The sequence below is a fragment of the Thermobia domestica genome, chromosome 3 (genome assembly GCF_964235325.1).
Source record: "Thermobia domestica chromosome 3, izTheDome1.hap1.1, whole genome shotgun sequence".
In the NCBI taxonomy this organism is placed as follows: domain Eukaryota; kingdom Metazoa; phylum Arthropoda; class Insecta; order Zygentoma; family Lepismatidae; genus Thermobia; species Thermobia domestica.
The window spans coordinates 10,528,155-10,547,902 of record NC_137456.1 but is presented as its reverse complement, the minus strand read 5'-3'; the positions used below and the strand labels follow the sequence as shown (position 1 = coordinate 10,547,902).

Sequence of the window (19,748 nt, the reverse complement as noted above, 5' to 3'; positions counted from 1 at the left end):
ATATATAGGAAAAATAGGAAATATAGGAGTTTATAGGAAGAGACACAAATACATAGGAAAAATAGGAAATATAGGAGTTTATAGGAAGAGACACAAATATATAGGAAAAATAGGAAATATAGGAGTTTATAGGAAGAGACACAAATATATAGGAAAAATAGGAAATATAGGAGTTTATAGGAAGAGACACAAATATATAGGAAAAATAGGAAATATAGGAGTTTATAGGAAGAGACACAAATATATAGGTAAAATAGGAAATATAGGAGTTTATAGGAAGAGACACAAATACATAGGAAAAATAGGAAACATAGTAGTTTATAGGAAGAGACGCAAATATATAGGAAAAATAGGAAATATAGGAGTTTATAGGAAAATACACAAATATATAGGAAAAATAGGAAATATAGGAGTTTATAGGAAAATACACAAATATATAGGAAAAATAGGAAATATAGGAGTTTATAGGAAGAGACACAAATATATAGGAAAAATAGGAAATATAGGAGTTTATAGGAAGAGACACAAATACATAGGAAAAATAGGAAATATAGGAGTTTATAGGAAAAGACACAAATATATAGGAAAAATAGAAAATATAGGAGTTTATAGGAAGAGACACAAATATATAGGAAAAATAGGAAATATAGGAGTTTATAGGAAGAGACACAAATATATAGGAAAAATAGAAAATATAGGAGTTTATAGGAAGAGACACAAATATATAGGAAAAATAGGAAATATAGGAGTTTATAGGAAGAGACACAAATATATAGGAAAAATAGGACATATATGAGTTTATAGGAAGAGACACAAATACATAGGAAATATAGGAGTTTATAGGAAGAGACACAAATACATAGGAAAAATAGGAAACATAGGAGTTTATAGGAAGAGACACAAATATATAGGAAAAATAGGAAATATAGGAGTTTATAGGAAGAGACACAAATATATAGGAAAAATAGGAAATATAGGAGTTTATAGGAAGAGACGCAAATATATAGGAGCATTGGAAAACGTGAGATTGTAATGTTAATATGTATGTCCATTACTCTACAGGATAAATCTTAAATTAAAGCATTTTTTATTTTTATTTATTTATTTATTTATTTATTCATTTATTTTTGCAATAAACATAGCGATTATTTCGACCGAGTTCACTAATAAAGTCAATCCGCTAATATTTCACAACGAACGGTGACTTTAACGGTGGCTATCCATATCCTATCCATTCCTAAATATACATTACTAGTAATATGCAATCCTCGAAACATGCAAAAGTTATGGGTTGCATAAACAATCTACCGTAGACGAAATATGTAGATATTCTCAAACCTCATACAAACGTGTCCATTCATTCATAAATGCATTTCGTGTGATCTCTTTTACTATTTTTAGTGGTGTTTATTCAGTATACATGTAGTAAATACACGTATAAGTTAATTCAGTATAAGTTAATTTTGAGTGGTCACTAATCAATATAACAAGACGTTAAGTGTAGAGCAGACTGAGTGTTGTCCACGACAAACTCACTTGGTATGGGATCGAACCAGGGACCCCTAGTACAAGAAGTGAGCACTCTACCACTGAGGTAAAGATTAAGTTAAGTGCATATTTAGGTTCAAACGCAAACGAAGTAGTATCAAATACTATTTCAACACTAACATAGTGTATCCTTACGCTTTTTTACACGTTTTGCCTGTACAACCATAAAAACGCATTAGATTTTCTCATGCAAGTGTAAACTTAACCTACACGAATTTAGTTTTCTATTATTGTCTTTTTCGTATGATTTAAGACTGTTTCTTGTAGAAATAACCATATTATTCACTATAGGACGTACGTTTATTTGCAGAACCGAACGGAAAATCTCGCCTGCCTGAGAAGCAGGAGGCAATGCGACCAGTCGGTAGTGCAGAACTAGAAGACCTCATTCACCTCAGTGGACCTCTTACGGAAGACGCCGTCCTTAAATGTCTTCAGGCGCGGTTTTGTGCCTCGCAGTTTTACGTAAGTATTCAATCATGTAATTTACACAGAAAAATGCAATAGAGAATGCCGAACAAGGCAGGCCAGCTAGATCTTTAAGAAAATGCCAATGAGGGACGTAAATACAGGGTTCACACTGACCTTGAAAGTCAGGGAAAAAATACAATAGAGAACGCCGAACAAGGCAGGCCGGCTGGATCTTTTCGAAAATGCCAATGATTTGCGTAAAGACAGGGTTCACATTGATCGTGAAAGTCAGGAAAAAATACAATACAGAATGCCGAACAAGGCAGGCCGGCTAGATCTTAACGAAAATGCCAATGATTTCCGTAAATACAGGGTTCACACTGACCAAGGAAGTCAGGGAAATGCTTTAAAATATGCCGAAAGTCAGAGAAATTCTATTTCATAGAAGGATCAGGAAAATTTTCTTAGCTGCCCATAGAAGATATGAAGAATACCTCAAAGAACCAAAACAGATTTAAAAAGAAGATAAGAAAAAGCTTGAACAAAGAAATTATCTTTTAGAAATTAAGAAGCCTGAGGAGCGCTAAGGTGCAACATTCGAGTTCTGAGAGAAAAAGAATTAAGGATAGTGTAAAACCACAAAAGTTTGTTTCTGTGAGAAGAGATGGCGTTAATCTCGTCCTATCTTTTCAATGTAAATTAATAATATGTACAAGAAATGACATGAATACTTAAGTTCTTCGCTCTCAGCCTGTTTGAAGATAATGACTGTATGCAAAATTGTCCCGTCAGATTTCCGAAGTGTTGGCTCATTCACTGTTGAGTTCAACTAATAGTTCCAGTTGAATTCAATCCTTCTTCCATTATAATTTGCTCAAGAACTATGACACTGTGACGTTTAGTATAGGATCAAATAATTAGTCTGGAAGAAAAACCCTACTTTTCGACCAAATCAAAAATTTCAGTATGTCTAATGTTTTTCAACGGTTTTTACCTCATTTGAGGGTGCTGAATCTGAATCTGCCGGGTGTACAAATGTACACCTTGAGCGTTTTGAGTAATTCAAGATGGTGGCCAAAATGGCGGCTGTAAAATTGATAGGAATATTTTTGTATATTTTATCAAGATGGGTATCAACTTATATGTTTTTTGGGTTGCAGATTCCAATAATAATAATGTCAAAAATGTAATGAAATTGATACAAATCGAGATATTCAATATGGTACCCAATATGGCGGCCGTAAAATTGACTAGAATATTTTTGGAGTATTGTATCGAGATGGGTATCGAATTATATGTTTTTTGGGTTGCAGATTTCAATAGTTACTTCAAAAATCTTATGAAATTGATAGAAATCAATATATTCAATATGGAATATTCAGATTCGCGACCCTCGAGTGAGGTACATACTTAGAACAATATCTGATACACTGAAATTTTGGATTGGGTGTTGATGTTTTCTCCGTCACTGCAACTCACCTTGTTTGCGCTCCAGAACATTTTTTCCACATTTTGGGCTTCTCTATATTTATTTACAAAACCATTCCTTTCTGTGTGCAAAAGAAAACAAACAACATAAGCTCAGGTTTGAAGATTTTCTTATATTTTTTTCCTGGACGTTTTCTTAATGAAGAATTATATTGCTGGCCACATTAATGCGAAATATGTACATTTACAATACAAAATGCTGATGTTTCTATGTTACTCCGCAACAAAATAATAAATATCACAGATCAGTCACTTGTCAGTCTTCGTCAGAAGAGTATCCATGTTTTCGTCTTCTAGATTCCTAGTATTTTGAAGTGTACATACTTAGAACAATATCTGATACACTGAAATTTTATGTTTAAATTAGAACAATATTTGATACACACTAGATATGGTCTTCTTTATCTGCGGTCAGTGGAGCGACTTCCAAGTGAAATACAAGAATGATTTATGAAAGGCGAACATGTTCTGCGTCACAAACCAGGTATCTGGAATGCTATATGGTCAGACATGTTCATTGAGAATACATTTATGCGTTATGTCCATGGATCAGGGGGAATAATCGAACTTACACTAGATCCATCAGTAGGGAAGCGATGGGCTTTCAGCCTTCACACCTGCAGTCGTTTAGTAAATGACATGTATGTCATGAGAGATGCTGGACGAGATATGGAAATAACTGAGCATAAGGAAGAAATGTCATCTCGAGTAAAAGGAGATGCTGCAGATCGAATTAAGTTAAAGGAGAAGCTGTCTTATTGTATAGATCCTGGACACTGGATCCGACACATTTTGGGTGGTATCGTGATGAGCTGAACAAAACATTGAAACCAGTTACTGTACCGCCGGGAACTGTGATGGCACCGAAGGACATCTTGAAGATGGTGAGTTGCGGCTGTTCTTCTGAAAACATGTGTAAAGAACGTTGTGGCTGTGTGGCAAATCATAATAGCTACACTGACTTCTGCAATTGTGAAGCCTCTAAACGATGCCAGAATATCTTCATACGTCAAAATACTAGGAATCTAGAAGACGAAAACATGGATACTCTTCTGACGAAGACTGACAAGTGACTGATCTGTGATATTTATTATTTTGTTGCGGAGTAACATAGAAACATCAGCATTTTGTATTGTAAATGTACATATTTCGCATTAATGTGGCCAGCAACATAATTCTTGATTAAGAAAACGTCCAGGAAAAAAATATAAGAAAATCTTCAAACCTGAGCTTATGTTGTTTGTTTTCTTTTGCACACAGAAAGGAATGGTTTTGTAAATAAATATAGAGAAGCCCAAAATGTGGAAAAAATGTTCTGGAGCGCAAACAAGGTGAGTTGCAGTGACGGAGAAAACATCAACACCCAATCCAAAATTTCAGTGTATCAGATATTGTTCTCAGTATGTACCTAACTCGAGGGTCGTGAATCTGAATATTCCATATTGAATATATTGATTTCTATCAAATTTCATAAGATTTTTGAAGTAACTATTGAAATCTGCAACCCAAAAAACATATAATTCGATACCCATGTCGATACAATACTCCAAAAATATTCTTGTCAATTTTACGGCCGCCATATTGGGTGCCATATTATATATATATATATATATTTCGATTTGTATCAATTTCATAACATTTTTGACATTATTATTGGAATCTGCAACCCAAAAAACATATAATTTGATACCCATCTTGATAAAACATACAAAAATATTCCTATCAATTTTACAGCCGCCATTTTGGCCGCCATCTTGAATTACTCAAAACGCTCAAGGTGTACATTTGTACACCCGTCAGATTCAGATTCAGCACCCTCAAATTAGGTAAAAGCCACCGAGAAACATTAGACATACAAAAATTTTTAGTTTCGGTGGATTTCCTCCAGACTAAATCTGTTAACCCCAAGGTGCCAATTTTTCGACATTTTGACCCTTCCATTGTTGTAAGTGTTTAATTGTTGTAGAGGAATTCGATGCCTCTCCCGTTATCGCTTGTTCTAAGATATTGACATTCTTCCATTTAGTACAGAACCAAGTAGTCTATGAATCTCAAGCTGTCAATTCATCGACATTTTGTCCTTTCCATTGTTGTAAGCTTCTAATTGTTGTAGAGGAAGTTAATGCCTGTTCCGTTATCAGTTATTGTAGTACTTCCAAATTTTGTCATTTAGTGACTGGAAGACTGTAAATGCATCGCGTATCTATACAAACATCCACATAGTAGCATTGACTTGATTTCTTTGCTACATCGATAAATCATGATCGTTTCTATTTTAAAACTTGTGACGATAGTGACCGAGAGACTGTAAATGAATTGCGTATCTATACATACATCCGCATAGTGTCATTAACTTGGTCTCTTTGCTACATCAATAAATCATGATCGCTTCTGTTTTAAAACTTGTGACGATAGTGACCGAGAGACTGTAAATGAATTGCTTATCTATACATACATCCGCATAATGGCATTGGCTTAGTCTCTTTGCTACATCAATAAATCATGATCGCTTCTGTTTAAATTTGTGGCGATATTGACCTAGAGACTGTCAATAGACCTAAGCATGTACGTACCGAGATTTCTCATGGAGACAATAACATATTACCCAACGGAGTGATTGACTCGGTAAGCAGTATGAGTCATACATATTACTTATCAAGTACTAACCTAGGCTAATTGAAACGGAACCATTGACGTTGAGTTATTTATGATTCAACGTGTCATGACAGAGAAGAGTACGGTGGAAGAAGTTATCTGTTCGTTAGTGAGCCGAAATGTGAGAAAACGCATGTTGTTTGATGAGTTAAATTAACCAACATTTTTTACTTGCCTACAGGTTTTCTCTCATTTACTTGTTTTGATTTTTTTTTTTTTTTTTTAAGTTTGGTATGAGGAATCCTGTTCGTCTATCTTGCTATGTATATATTGTTACGCAATCAGCCCACGTTTTGGGCAGCTTAACAATGTCACCTTGCAGGTCGCTCGGTTTATAAACAAAACAGGAGAATCTGCTTTTCAAGCAAAATCACCGTCTCAACCAACGATGGCAGGCTTTAATAAATTTCTTCCTCATCAAAATGATCTAGGATGGTTGCTCAGGACTCTCTCTCTCTCTCACATACACACACACACATACAGAGCTAAAATCGGGGAGGGGGATAGTACAAACGATACGTGATTGAACGGTGTAATGAGAACTCTGCAGTGTGTGCAACCAACGTAGAAAATTGCTATGAGAATAGAAGCTTTTTTGTGTGTGTGTGTGTGTGTTACACTAAATTAGTTTGCTAAACTGTGATTTTTTTTTTAAAATCATACCCAAGTACTGAACTAGACATTGCGTATTTTTGAGAGACAGATGTTGGAAGTGTTTTTGTACCAGGCAAATGCATGCTTACAACTAGGCATGACTTATCGGGCAAAGCAGATGCGGAGGTGTTCAATTGTCCACTTTGAGAAAAGGGCTGGAGAGAATAAATAAGTCTCATCCAAAGATTAGACATATAGCTGCCAATCTATAGACCTCATTGACTTTGTATGAGTTAGTGTATAGTTCATTTCTTCAACCGAAGTGCAGTTCGTATGTAAAGAATGCTGCCTTGTACGTGTGGTGGCACCCTCACCCCACCCCTTCGGCAAAATCTGAAATAACATTACAGTACTTCTGTAATATTTTAATTTTTGTAATACAACAAAAGTTATTATATTGTGAACTGTGAAATAATGAACTCTGACAATCAACTGAAGGGAAAAGTTGGTCAGTAAATTTATTGTTGCGTACTCTATCAGAAGTGCAAGGCAAAAAGCAGTGAAAAAGACTGATGAAAGTAATGAAATTCGACTTTTAATGAAACTTCATATACAAATTGTTAAACATAATATTACTCCAGATAGTGCTGAGTACTTATGACGTGAGGCTATTGCTGGAATACTGCAACCTGCAAAATTGTTTATGAGTCCACAGAACTTTCAAAATCCACTCTTTTTCTATTTTTTCTTTCTTTCTTTTCTTTTCGTTTTATTTCAGATTCCTATAACAAGCAAAAATCTTATGAAATTGTAATTTTTTTGACATTTTTATTGTTCACCGATAAAACATTTCGATTGTTTGTTCTGTTTTCAGTTTGTTCTGTTGAACAGTGATAATGTAAAAGTGCTTGTAATATTCAGTTTTATTGTTTATGCATTTAATTTACATGCTGTAAAGTGAAGTGTTGATTTAACTCAAACTTTTTTCTTTGCCATATTCGAATCCAATTACATTGTTCCTTCCTTCTATGTGAAATAAATACTGAAATCGATATAATGTTTAAATTTTCATGTAAAAGAGAACATATTGTTATCTGGAAGTGCGTCGTGGAGTTGTATTTAGATTTGTATCTTACAAATCTCACTGTTTGCTACCAGCAGGGAAGGAAGGGAGTCATTTGATAGATCATTCCGGGTTTATAAGAGTATATATTACGAACAACGATAATAGTCATAATAGTGTATGAAAGAAAATGCTTCATACTCACAGCATATTTTCGTTTTTTTTTTTTTTTTAATAGAGCGTTTTCGAGAATATGGTCCTCATCACCAACCTATTTTCAACAAACTTAAGAAGTTCGTTACTGAATTTTCTCTCTCTCTTTCTCAATCTCTCTATCTCTCTCTCTCTCTCTCTCTGTCTCTCTCTGTCTCTCTCTCTCTCTCTGTCTCTCTCTCTCTCTCTCTCTCTGTGTGTGTGTGTGTCTGTGTGTCTATTATTTGAGAATTTTTCAATTTTGAGCCCTCCATTCTTTAGAGCATCAGAAACTACTGTGGCTTGTTCTGTTGCTTATATTCCTAATCTAGGGCAAAATTATTATTCTTGTATTAGTTTCAAGGCCATGTGCAATACGAACTGAATTAAGGTTCAGGTATAAATTAACTGTATAAGGTAAATATAATTTGAAATATCTATATAAAAGAAAATTTTCCGGTTCCAAGTGTCTCGATTTAAAAATCTGGAAAGTTGGAACAGTAAAGAAAAGAAAAATTGTTCCGTATCTATATAAACAGTCACACAACTTTAAAAAAAAGTAAGTTTCTGCGAGAAAATTAGCAATTGTGCTTTCTTATCCTGCATAATATGTTTTTAGTTCCAAATTCAGTACAAGGGACGAACACATCGCTTCCAGCTCTTAATGTTATAACGCAGTTTTGTTATTTCATTCTCTTTTTCTGGCTGTTTTAACCGAAGAAGAATTACCTGAGCTGTCGAGTATCTAGCAAAATAACTGACAGCCAGAGTTCATATTATCTCCCCGCGAAGTATGTAATCACTAACAGCTCGCAACGGCAGAAAAAAAAAAAAAAAAAAGAAGATCGAAGCAAGTCCTTGAGAAGCTTTAATTATCTGTTAAGATGGCTGTTCTTGGCAACCAAATAGATGACCAGTTTTTATTTCTTCTGTCTTTTTAACTGTTTGCTTGTGATTCCTTGTATATATCTTCGTTATATTTTGCGGCTTACCACATCCCTTGTCATCTTTTCAGCTTTTATAACTAGTGTCAAATATATATATGATCGTATTTTATATCTAGATCATTTACAGAACTTTCTTTGGGAACATGTATATATATTTAATGTTTACTACCTCAGTCGGCGTCATAAAAATGCTATTCTTAGAAGAAGCAATAATTTCACAATTGCAATAAATTAAATATCTACGTTTATGTAATGTTCACGTAGTCCCCCACATGTTTTATTTTTCTTCTTTATCCGAGAGCAAAGAAAACCCCGCTAAGTAGGTTTAAATAACAATAGTACTAAAACTACGATTTCAATATCAATAAATAAGTTTCTTTGTTGATAAGTTATGAGCTGCTTGTAATAAAATTATTTCAACAAAAATTCATACGAGGGGCGATGCAAAAATAGAATATACATCATAAAACAATATGAACATTCACAAAAACATTATAATGCGAGGCATACTTTTCGTGGAAAAGAAGGAAGCCATTTGCTATTTAATCGACGGTAAAAATGCTTGTCACGAATCCATACGAAATGTTTAGCTCTTCCGAAAGCTCTTGTATAGTCATTCACCTATTTGAACGAATCATTTGTACCTCGTTTTATACGTTTTTATCTGTTTTTTGACTTTGAAGGACGTCTCGATTGTTGCTCGTTTTCAACCGACTCCGTGCCGCTTTTGAATCGCTCATACCACTTGTAAACAGTCGTCAATGCCACCGTTTCATCGCCACACACTGATTTTGACGTTTCGTGAGCTTCTTTGGCACTTCTATTTCGCAGTTTAGAACAAAATTTAATGATTTCGACGTTTCGTGAGTTTCTTTGGCACTTCTATTTCGCAGTTTAGAACAAAATTTGATGATTTTGACGTTTCGTGAGCTTCTTTGGCACTTCTATTTCGCAGTTTAGAACAAAATTTGATGATTTTGACGTTTCGTGAGCTTCTTTGGCACTTCTATTTCGCAGTTTAGAACAAAATTTAATGATTTTGACACTTCTTGAGCTTCTTTGGCACTTTTTCGGAGCTTAGAATAAAACTTAATGTTGACGCGTGACAGATACTCCTAACAAACACGCGTCCTCACTCTTGAGCCTCTGGAAGCAAATTAACATGTCACAACTCGTTCAAACTCCACATTCAGTGTACCAAAGGTTTAGACTACCGCGCTTACTAGTTGAAATGGTACATCATCAATAGATGGCACTATACAACTACATTCACCGTACTTTTTGATCACACCTTGTATAATTCACAATCATTTTCAAATTAACTAGTGTCAATAACTAACTAACTAAATAAATAAATGAAATAAAAGTATAATATGCAGACATTTTAAAAACAACTTGTATATAAAAGAAATAAAATTATAATTCCTTGCAGGGTCGCCAATAACTACCAGTACATTTGAATTGAGTTTGATTTTTTTTTTAATGCTTTTCAACATCTGTGATGTGAATGCGGAAATGCCCTGGAAATGCCAAGTGTCTGTTCTTGGCGAATCCTTTTCTTTCAGCTTTTAGAAAATTTACTTAAACTATCGATTTTGCAAAACTTCCCTTTGTTTTAAGACCAAACGGAAACATAACAGCAGAAATTTTCGGAAAGTGTTGCTATTTTCACTGCTAGTTTCTCAATTTAGGTAGTGTATATTTACATGCACCTTTGCACCCCCCAAAATCCGGCTCTGACTCCTTGTCAATTTCAAGAGTTCACTCTAGCAGACGATTTTACCAAATAGAAAATTTATAGCTGAAATACAATGTGAAAAATTTTTGTTGAAGGAATAAAGAGCGTGAATATAAGCAATTTCTGTCAGTGCACAGCATATTAAAATGAATTTTGAATGATAGTGAAAGTATTCTATGTATAACTATTTACTGAAACGGTAGAAATAGACAGCGGGAATTTTCGGTTCGTACGTTAGTAATGGACGTTTACAATGAAATATTACCAGTATTTTAGAACCTCTAACCTAACTTGAAAACGTAAGAAATCTGTCAAAATTTGGCAGAACTGTCTGCTCGAGTAATGCCAATTTCAAAACTACTTGTGTATTAAAATAAATAAATAAATAAAGTTATAAAATACAATTAGTTTCAAAATAACTTGTATCTCGATGGAATGAAAAATATACCATACAATCATTTTTAAAGCAATTTGTATCTTGACAGAAATAAAAGTATAAAAATATAAAAATACAATCATTTTGAACAAAAAAAAAAAAAAGTTTATGAAGAAAATAGGGGTACACATATGAGTACAATTTGAACATTCATGAAAATCAAGTGATGTCGCATGGCATGTACAAAAATTATTGTATATTTACGAAAAATAAAAGCATAATGCACATGTATGTTCAAAGTCAACTTTCAAATTCTTTGTAAGTAACTTCAAGATAAATTGTGTTAAAACAAAATTATATTAAAATAAATAAAATAAAGCAAAATTGAGAGAAATTAACACAACGTATCATAGAATACGATCGCATTCTTAAATAAAAATTTGGAATATGTAAATTAGATCAGTGTAGATTATTAGGTACCGGCAGTTCTACTTGTACGAGATTTCAGACCTAAACCTATCATCACATACACTTAACCTATCATGAGTTCAACTTGTTCAAACTACCTAAAATAAATCATTAAAACAATAATTTAAATTCTACATTGACATTCCATATAAACTAGAAGAAATCCAGACGTTTGAAGGAAAACCCCCGAACAAATAAAGAAAGAAACATATCAAAGATGTATACCTGTTAAAATTTATAAACACTTGGTTCATTGTTGTAATTATACAGATAAAGAGTGGATGGTTGGATTTGTCTACCTGTCTAACAACCATCTAATGACATTACCTGGAATTTCTAGTATTCCGTGTTACAGAAAATACGTATAATTTGGTAGCTTTCAAATGCACACTTACGTTAAGTCATACATTGCACTTATTCGAATTCATAAACTCTAATTACAGTGGGATACACACACATTTTCCAAGAGATTTGTCTCTGCAGAGCGTGATAAGAATCTTGTGGATTCTTAAAATTCCCGCCAGTTGGCCTTTCTGTTTTCTCTCTTATTTCCTTTCTTTCCTTCCATCTGTTTCTTTGCTAGATGTCTGATACCTGAGGCCTGAATTAATTTTTGTGTCTTCATTAAGAGCATTGACATGAACAATGTTATTTGGACTGTTTTTTCTCTAGAAATAAAGAAGACAGGAATTTTTATTAACAATAAAGCTGAAAAAAAGTGCTGTAACCAAAAGAATCACTATTCATAGTTATGGCAAAGAAAGAAAAGCTTAATAACTAACTGCTGCAGTGTAGTGTTATAAATACATATGTATAGTTAGAGAAAAGAATCCCTGGTCTGGGTATATGGAAGTCAAAATAAAAACTATTTGAAAATATCTAATATAGCGAATAAAATATACATTACCAAATAAAACAAGTACTAACCTTCTTTGTATTCCTAAGGAAATAATATCCTATTTTGCAGATACTTTATCGAGTGTCCATTATCAAGAACTGTAGAGACTTAAAACATACTCAGCATCAAGATCTTCACAGGATTGAAGTGTTTCAAGTGCTAAATGAATAAAAATACTCGTAGTTATTTACAAAAATAACAAAGTTTAATAGGTAAAATCTATTAGTGTTAAGTGCATTAACACTAAGCTAAAAATCATTTAATAATAATAATAAAGGACGCGATCACTGGATAGGCCTTCCAAAAAATACAGTGAGCTATTAAAGCTGGTATTAAGTTCATATACAATACTTTTTTTTTTTTTTAATTGAAAACTTCGTGTAAAGTTGAAGCTCTAACCATGTAAAGATCTTGTTTTGAGCTAACTGTTAGGTACCTTTCTATTCGCCCCCCCCCCCTCCTCCCGTTCTTTTTACAGATTTGTATCTCGTTGGAAATACATGCGTATTCACGAAGCACCTGTATCTCTTTTTCCTTGCTTATTAATATGATGTGCGGCCTGTTATGATTTTTTTTTTCAGTTGGTATTGTTCAGTTTCAATAAAGTTTGTGATTGGTCCTTTCTATGGCATTCGTTGATACGTGTAATACGGCACTTATCATTTTCTGTTTCATGGTGTATGATTTTTCTCCACCTTGTTCTGTCTTTCCTTCTAAATTTTTGTTCGTGTCGTCATTGTGTATCCACTTTTGATGTATTGTTCGTAGATGTACTTGCAATCTTTTGCATATATTATCTTGTGTTGTGTTATTCTGTATCTATTATCTGGTCGTGTATTCCTTCCATGAAGCCTTCTTGTCTCTTGACACAATTTCTACGTTAGTAGCAGTAGTAGCAATGGGTAAAATAAGATTTAATAAGTATGAAACCGATAATTTGAATGTTGTAGGCAGGGTCGGATCAAGGATCTGTTAATATAATCCTAGATATTTGAAAGTATCCACTTTATCAAAAGTATTATTTGATATTTTAATGTATCCATAATTTGCAGTATTTTGATCCCGACGAATTTCCATGTATTTAGTTTTCTCTGCATTTACTTCTAAATCTATGTCCCTGCAAGCGTTTAATAAGATCTCTGCATTTCTTTCTATTGTTCTCCTATCATCTCCTATTAAATTTACATAATCAGCATCGCCATAACCTGGTGAATATCATTCAGTTCTAGATCCTGGTTGCTGTCTTATTTTTCTTATAGTGTACTCCAGGAAAGGACACAAATCAATATAAAAATGCTTTTAAATATATACACTATATACAGCAAGGCCTATACATGCAATTATGAACTAACAAACAGTAGTTTCCTGTACTTGCAAGTTTGTCGGTTTACTTAAGAAAAACAAAAAAAAGTCAACAATTTTGTTTTTGGATGTTAAACACCTTTTTTCTTAAAATTCGCGATTGAAGTTTTTTTTTTTTTCCCGTACTGTAATTTATCGTTGCAAAAAAGGAAAGAAAAATCGCGGATAATCCGCAAAACGGATAAATCGCCCGAGGGTAATCGAGAGTTTACTGTACTTTGTGTTTTCGAGATGGTATTTATAGTTGAACTAAATACATGGAAGTTCTTCGTTATCCTAATCCTACAAATTATGGATGCGTTAAAACATAAAATAATACTTTCAATAAAGTGGATACTTTCAAATATCTAGGATAAATATTTACAGACCAAAACCGTATTCACATAAGAAATTAAATGTCGACTAAAAGTAGGGAATTCGTATTATTTTTAAGTTCAAAACCTTTTTCATCGCGAATTCTGTCGAGGAATTTGAAGCTTAAAATATTTGAAACAATAATCATGCCTGTTGTTCTGTATGGCTGCGAAACATGAAATAAAATGAAATTTTTAAGTTTTACGTCCCACGATTATGCCGGTTAGGCTAAAGGAGACGGTGATGATGAGTAATGAATGAAATGATGGAATGAAGTCGCTTACTCTGAAGGTAGAACGTAGACTGACTGAAAGTATTTGAGAACAAGATCCTGAGATGAATATTTGGATCCAAGAGGAACGGGAATCGGAAATAGCGGAAACTTCATAACGAGGAACTACATAATTTGTACGATTTACCAAATATTGTTAGAGTCATCAAGTCTAGGAGATTCAGGTGGGCAGTTCATGTAGCTACAATGGAAGAAAGTAGAACGCTTTCAAAGTTTTATCAGGAAATCCAATGGGAAAACGACCACTAGGAAGACCTAGGAGGAAATGGGAGGACAATATTAAGATAGATCCTGTAAAAATAGGAATACAAATTATAAATTGGATCCAGTTGGCTAAGAATAGAAGCCAATGGAGAGCTTGTGTGAACGCGGCATTGAACCTCCGGGTTCCATAGGCCATAGAGTTAGTTAGTTAGTTAGTTAGTTGAGCACTTCCAAATTCAATCTTGTGGCGTCATAATTCATGTCTCGAAATTTTTTAACTGCTTAGAATATTACGCTAAGGAAAATAGTCGTTTTCTTCAAAACCTTTAGCAAATTTTTCCTATAAATATTAAAACGTCGAAGCGAGGGTAGGAAATTCTCAAAACTAGAGAAAAAAAAAAGTCAGTAAATATTAGAAAGAAAAACTACTTACAGCAATATTTTCTTAGAAAGTAAAATAAATTTAAAATCGTTACTCGGTTATCTACGTTTTAGCTGAGGAAAAATTATCACAACTCGTTTTTAAGAGTATGCATCAGACAGTCACCATTAAAAGCAAATCTAACGCAACATGGTTCTTTTTTGTTACTATTTAATTGTTCCAGTTACGAATATGAGCATGTAAGTACGTAAGTAGGCGGTATTTCTACAGGAGAAACAAATGGACCCCGGTCACTCACACAAAACAGTTGCTTTACGAGCGAGTGCTTTTCATTCAACACGAAAAAGAACAAATTTAGAAACGCCCAGGGTGCTTTGTTTATTATGTTCGATTATGGCAGACGTTAAAGGAACATTCTTCTGTTTTACTGGTAGTCACTCACTGACTATTTGGTCGCTTGTTGGTAATATTTTTAAAAGAAAAAAATCGAACATAAAAATGCACAAAATCATTATTTCCAAGTGGAAGCATGAAAAAAAAAAAAAAAGCAATTTGAGTTTCGCGTGGCTGCCGGTAGGTGACTCTCGTGTACAGACGCTTGTCTCACACGAGCCAGACGAGTGGCTATTCAATAGGCAAATCACGTGGTTAGACTCTTTCACGCAAGCAAACTTCAAACACACTTACACGCATACAGAACATAAAAGTGTAAGATCTCAGTTGTTACCTGTTGTGGAAGGAATTTCAAATTGTACTGCAGCGAAGGTCAAACAGATATTTTCATTTTCTTTATTGGTAACTGGGGAAAAAGGCTAAAATACTATACCGTATCTTGTTTTACCACTACTAGTATTTACGAAGCGTGCAAAAGTTTATTTATTTATTTATTTTAATATAGAATTATAACAAGATCAAAATTAAAACCAAAAATCTTAGAACAATTGTAGTAAAAGGAAAATAATCTTTAATAATGGTCAAATCTGTTAGGTCTACTTTCGAAGGACAAAAGTTCAAGCTAATAATAATAATAATAATAATAATAATAATAATAATAATAATAATAATAATAATAATAATAATAATAAGAAGAAGAAGAAGAAGAAGAAGAAGGGGCATGTTTATCAGAAGGAGTCCAGAAGCACGTAAAAAATACAAAATTTACAGGAGAAATGGATGATGCAAGTACTTAGACCTAACATACCGTAACCAAATCTAACACAAACTAACCAAATATTAGTAAAAATAAGCGAAATTCTATCATTTTTTGGAAAATTATGCTAGACCCCTACGTTAACATAATCTAACCTAACCTAACCTAACCTAACCTATCCTAATGTAAACAGAAGTTCCCGAAATTGTATCATTTTATAGAAAAAATGTTGGACCCCTTCTGCTAAACATATGCTAATAATAATAATAATAATAATAATAATAATAATAATAATAATAATAATAATAATAATTTTAAATAGTTCCTTAAAGTCATTTTATTTATTAAAAAAAAAAAAAAAAACACTTTCTGCCTTATCGCCCTGAAGATGGGCGTAAACATTTTGTCCGAAATATATGTTGATATTGATTAGAGTTGAAAGCCCTTTTTCGATACCAAACTTACTGCCGTACCAGTAGTTGTGTTTGTGTCCGAGTCAAGCATTCATATCTGGAATTGGATCCAAAACCATGCACGCAGAAGGGACACTTATGCTGGTGTTTGGATAAGTTGGCATGTTAAAACTTCATTTTTATTTTTGAAAATACAGTTTGTATTACAAGCACTTTCATTAAGTGCTCTAATTACTATAAAGAAGTTATAGACATTTTGTGGTTTTCCGTTGGATTAAAAAATATGTGAGAAACAAATATGGCAGACACGTTATCTTTGATATCTGTCTAAATCTAAAACGTGGACTTTAGACAAGAATTATATAGAACAACTTGCATGTTCTAACATTAGAAACAAGAACTGCAAATATCTGGAATGTCATGGATTTTATGTTCAAGCATTTACGCAACATAAGTAGGTTGTACGTACTTATGAAACTTAGGACACAAACAAAACAAACTTATGAAACTTACGACACAAACAAAATATATTTATAAAACTTACAACACGAACAAAATATACTTATGAAACTTACGACACAAACGAAACATACTTATGAAACTTATGACACAAACAAAACACACTTATGAAACTTACGACACAAACAAAATGTATTTATGAAGCTGACGACATAAACAAAACATACTTATGAAACTTATGACACAAACAAAAGATACTTATGAAACTTACGACACAAACGAAACATACTTATGAAACTTATGACACAAATAAAACACACTTATAAAACTTACGACACAAACAAAATGTATTTATGAAACTGACGCCACAAACAAAACATACTTATGAAACTTACGACACAAACAAAACATACTTATGAAACTTACGACACAAACAAAACATACTTATGAAACTTACGACACAAACAAAATATATTTATGAAACTTACGATACAAACAAAAGATACTTATGAAACTTACATTACTTATGAAATTTATTACACAAACAAAAGAAACTTATGGATTTTTCTTCTCCGAAAATTTGAGTAAGTTCAAACAGAAAATTTGATGACCAACTCGGTAGCGAAACGTTTCTACAGGAAAAATATTCGAATAGAACTCTCCGCAATCACCACAAAAAATGTCTTTCTGATGGTGCTTCTTCCTAGTAATAGGCTAAGTTTTGACTCATTCACACTTCAATTGACAAATACCTCTTTCGAGTTATCTGGATGATCTAGCTGTATTTAATTCCATATTTCTCATTTTCGATGAAGTTTTGAAAGATATTTCAAATTCTATCATCAATTCCTGCTTCAGGATAACTCCTTTGCTGTTAAATGGTCTTGGATACTGAATCTTTGGCGTTTAAAAACACGAGCCATACTCCTTTAGTATGAGAAGTTGCTTTCGGAAGTTTGTAATGATCTCTGATGTTCATATTGCAAAATTCCTACTGATCTGGAAAAACTAATTTCCCTGATTTTTCCCTGACTGTCCCTGACCTTTGGTAGGATATTCCCTGACTTTCATGACAGGTGTCGGATGACGTTGATACATAAATAAGGAATATATAACGATTAATATTTATATATGAGAACATTTATCCTATAGAGACAAACGGTAATCAATTGCTCATACGTGCATTTCACTTACCTTCCATAAATAGGTATTATAATGGTTGGCTAAGCTGAAATTGGTGTACAATTAATCTCAGAATAATATATATTTTATAAAATTTCCCTGACTTTCCCTGATTTCCTGTTCTTTTCCTTTGAGTTTCCCTGACCTGCACCATTTTCCCTGACATTCTCCGATTTCCAGTCTTTTTCCCTGAGCTCCCCTGACCTGCACCATTTTCCCTGACATTCCCTGATTTCCAGTCTTTTTCCCTGAGCTCCCCTGACCTGCACCATTTTCCCTGACTTTCCTGACCAATAGGAACCCTGTATTGTGTACAAGATTCTAATCTGGGGACCTGTCTGTCGGAACTGGACGTTTATCTTCCTGTGAAGTGGAATCTGTAAGTTCTTTATCAGCTCTAGTCTTGTGGACATCTCCCGAACTAGGCTATAGATGATTAAGCTAGAAGCAAATGCAGTTTCTGGGAACATGTTTGGATTATGTGGAGTGATTTATGTTGGCTTAAACCCCGCATGTTTTGAGAAGGTGCGACACTGTACCATGCTAGACAGTGATCGAAGTGGAAAAAAAGCAGAGGTGGTATGTTTGATTACGATTTTGACTCGACATACCGCCTATCTAAATGTTAAAATGCAGTGAGGGTATGTTGCCTAAAAGATTGCATTTCTATTTACATAATGACTGAAAACCATTGGTGAGCTTCTCTGTAGTTACGAGGGGGGGGGGGGGGACATGGAGACACTTTGATCTCCCGCCAACAACTTTGTGACAAAATAAAAATAATATTTTCTTATGTTGTAATATAGAGAATTGTACACGAAAATGCTCAAAAACCGAGTTTTTATCTTAACAATTTCTTGCGGAAAAACTCCCAGACCCTCACTCGACTGAGGAATATTCCAAACAACCCGGGAGGTCCGCCCCAACAGCAGACAATTTTTAAATCATCCAATGCTCAAAACACGACATCTATATGTATTAAGGCAAGCAGACACGCACATTCATAAGTAAGAAACAATTCAATATGGCACATCAAAATATAAAAAAGATGGACTTCTTGGAAGACATCTCATTTTAAAACAAAAGGCAGGAAAACGATGTCGGTGTTGTCAGGTTAGAAATTATTTCTACAAAAGAAATGCCATTTTTTTACGTGCAAAGCGATTCGTCAATTACTATGTATAAAAATGGATTTATTAAAGGTATTTAGCATCTACTTTCCAGTGACGGTATGTTTTAATCATTGAAAAATCAGAGACGGTATACCTTCATCACTGAAGAACCATACCACTGCATACCGTTTCACTTCAACCACTGATGCTAGAGCAGCAAAAGATTTTGGAAATTATTTCTTGTTTAAAATACGACTGTGGCCTCATTCCAGGTTAGTTTGAGGGATTTGAAGCATCTACATCAAATAGCTGCAGTTCGTGGCTGCATAAAAGGATGGCGACATTGCTAACGAGCGTGTATGGCAGTATTATCTGCATTACACTACTTTTGTTATTCATTACTGTATTCCATACTCATGAAAGAAAAAGAAACACATTCTCTTTATCACTTGCAATTAAC

At 33.7% G+C, this 19,748-nt stretch overlaps 1 protein-coding gene across 2 annotated transcripts in view; it reads left to right on the top strand.

Annotated features, from left to right (window-relative positions):
* The window catches only part of dachs (unconventional myosin-IXb-like dachs), a 553,892-nt gene that overhangs the window by 486,119 nt on the left and 48,025 nt on the right, over positions 1-19,748 (top strand). For both annotated transcript variants that reach the window (XM_081754023.1, XM_081754024.1), the window contains exon 3: positions 1,859-2,013. In XM_081754023.1, the coding sequence (XP_081610149.1) occupies positions 1,859-2,013 (155 nt within the window). The remainder of the gene's footprint in view (positions 1-1,858; positions 2,014-19,748) is intronic.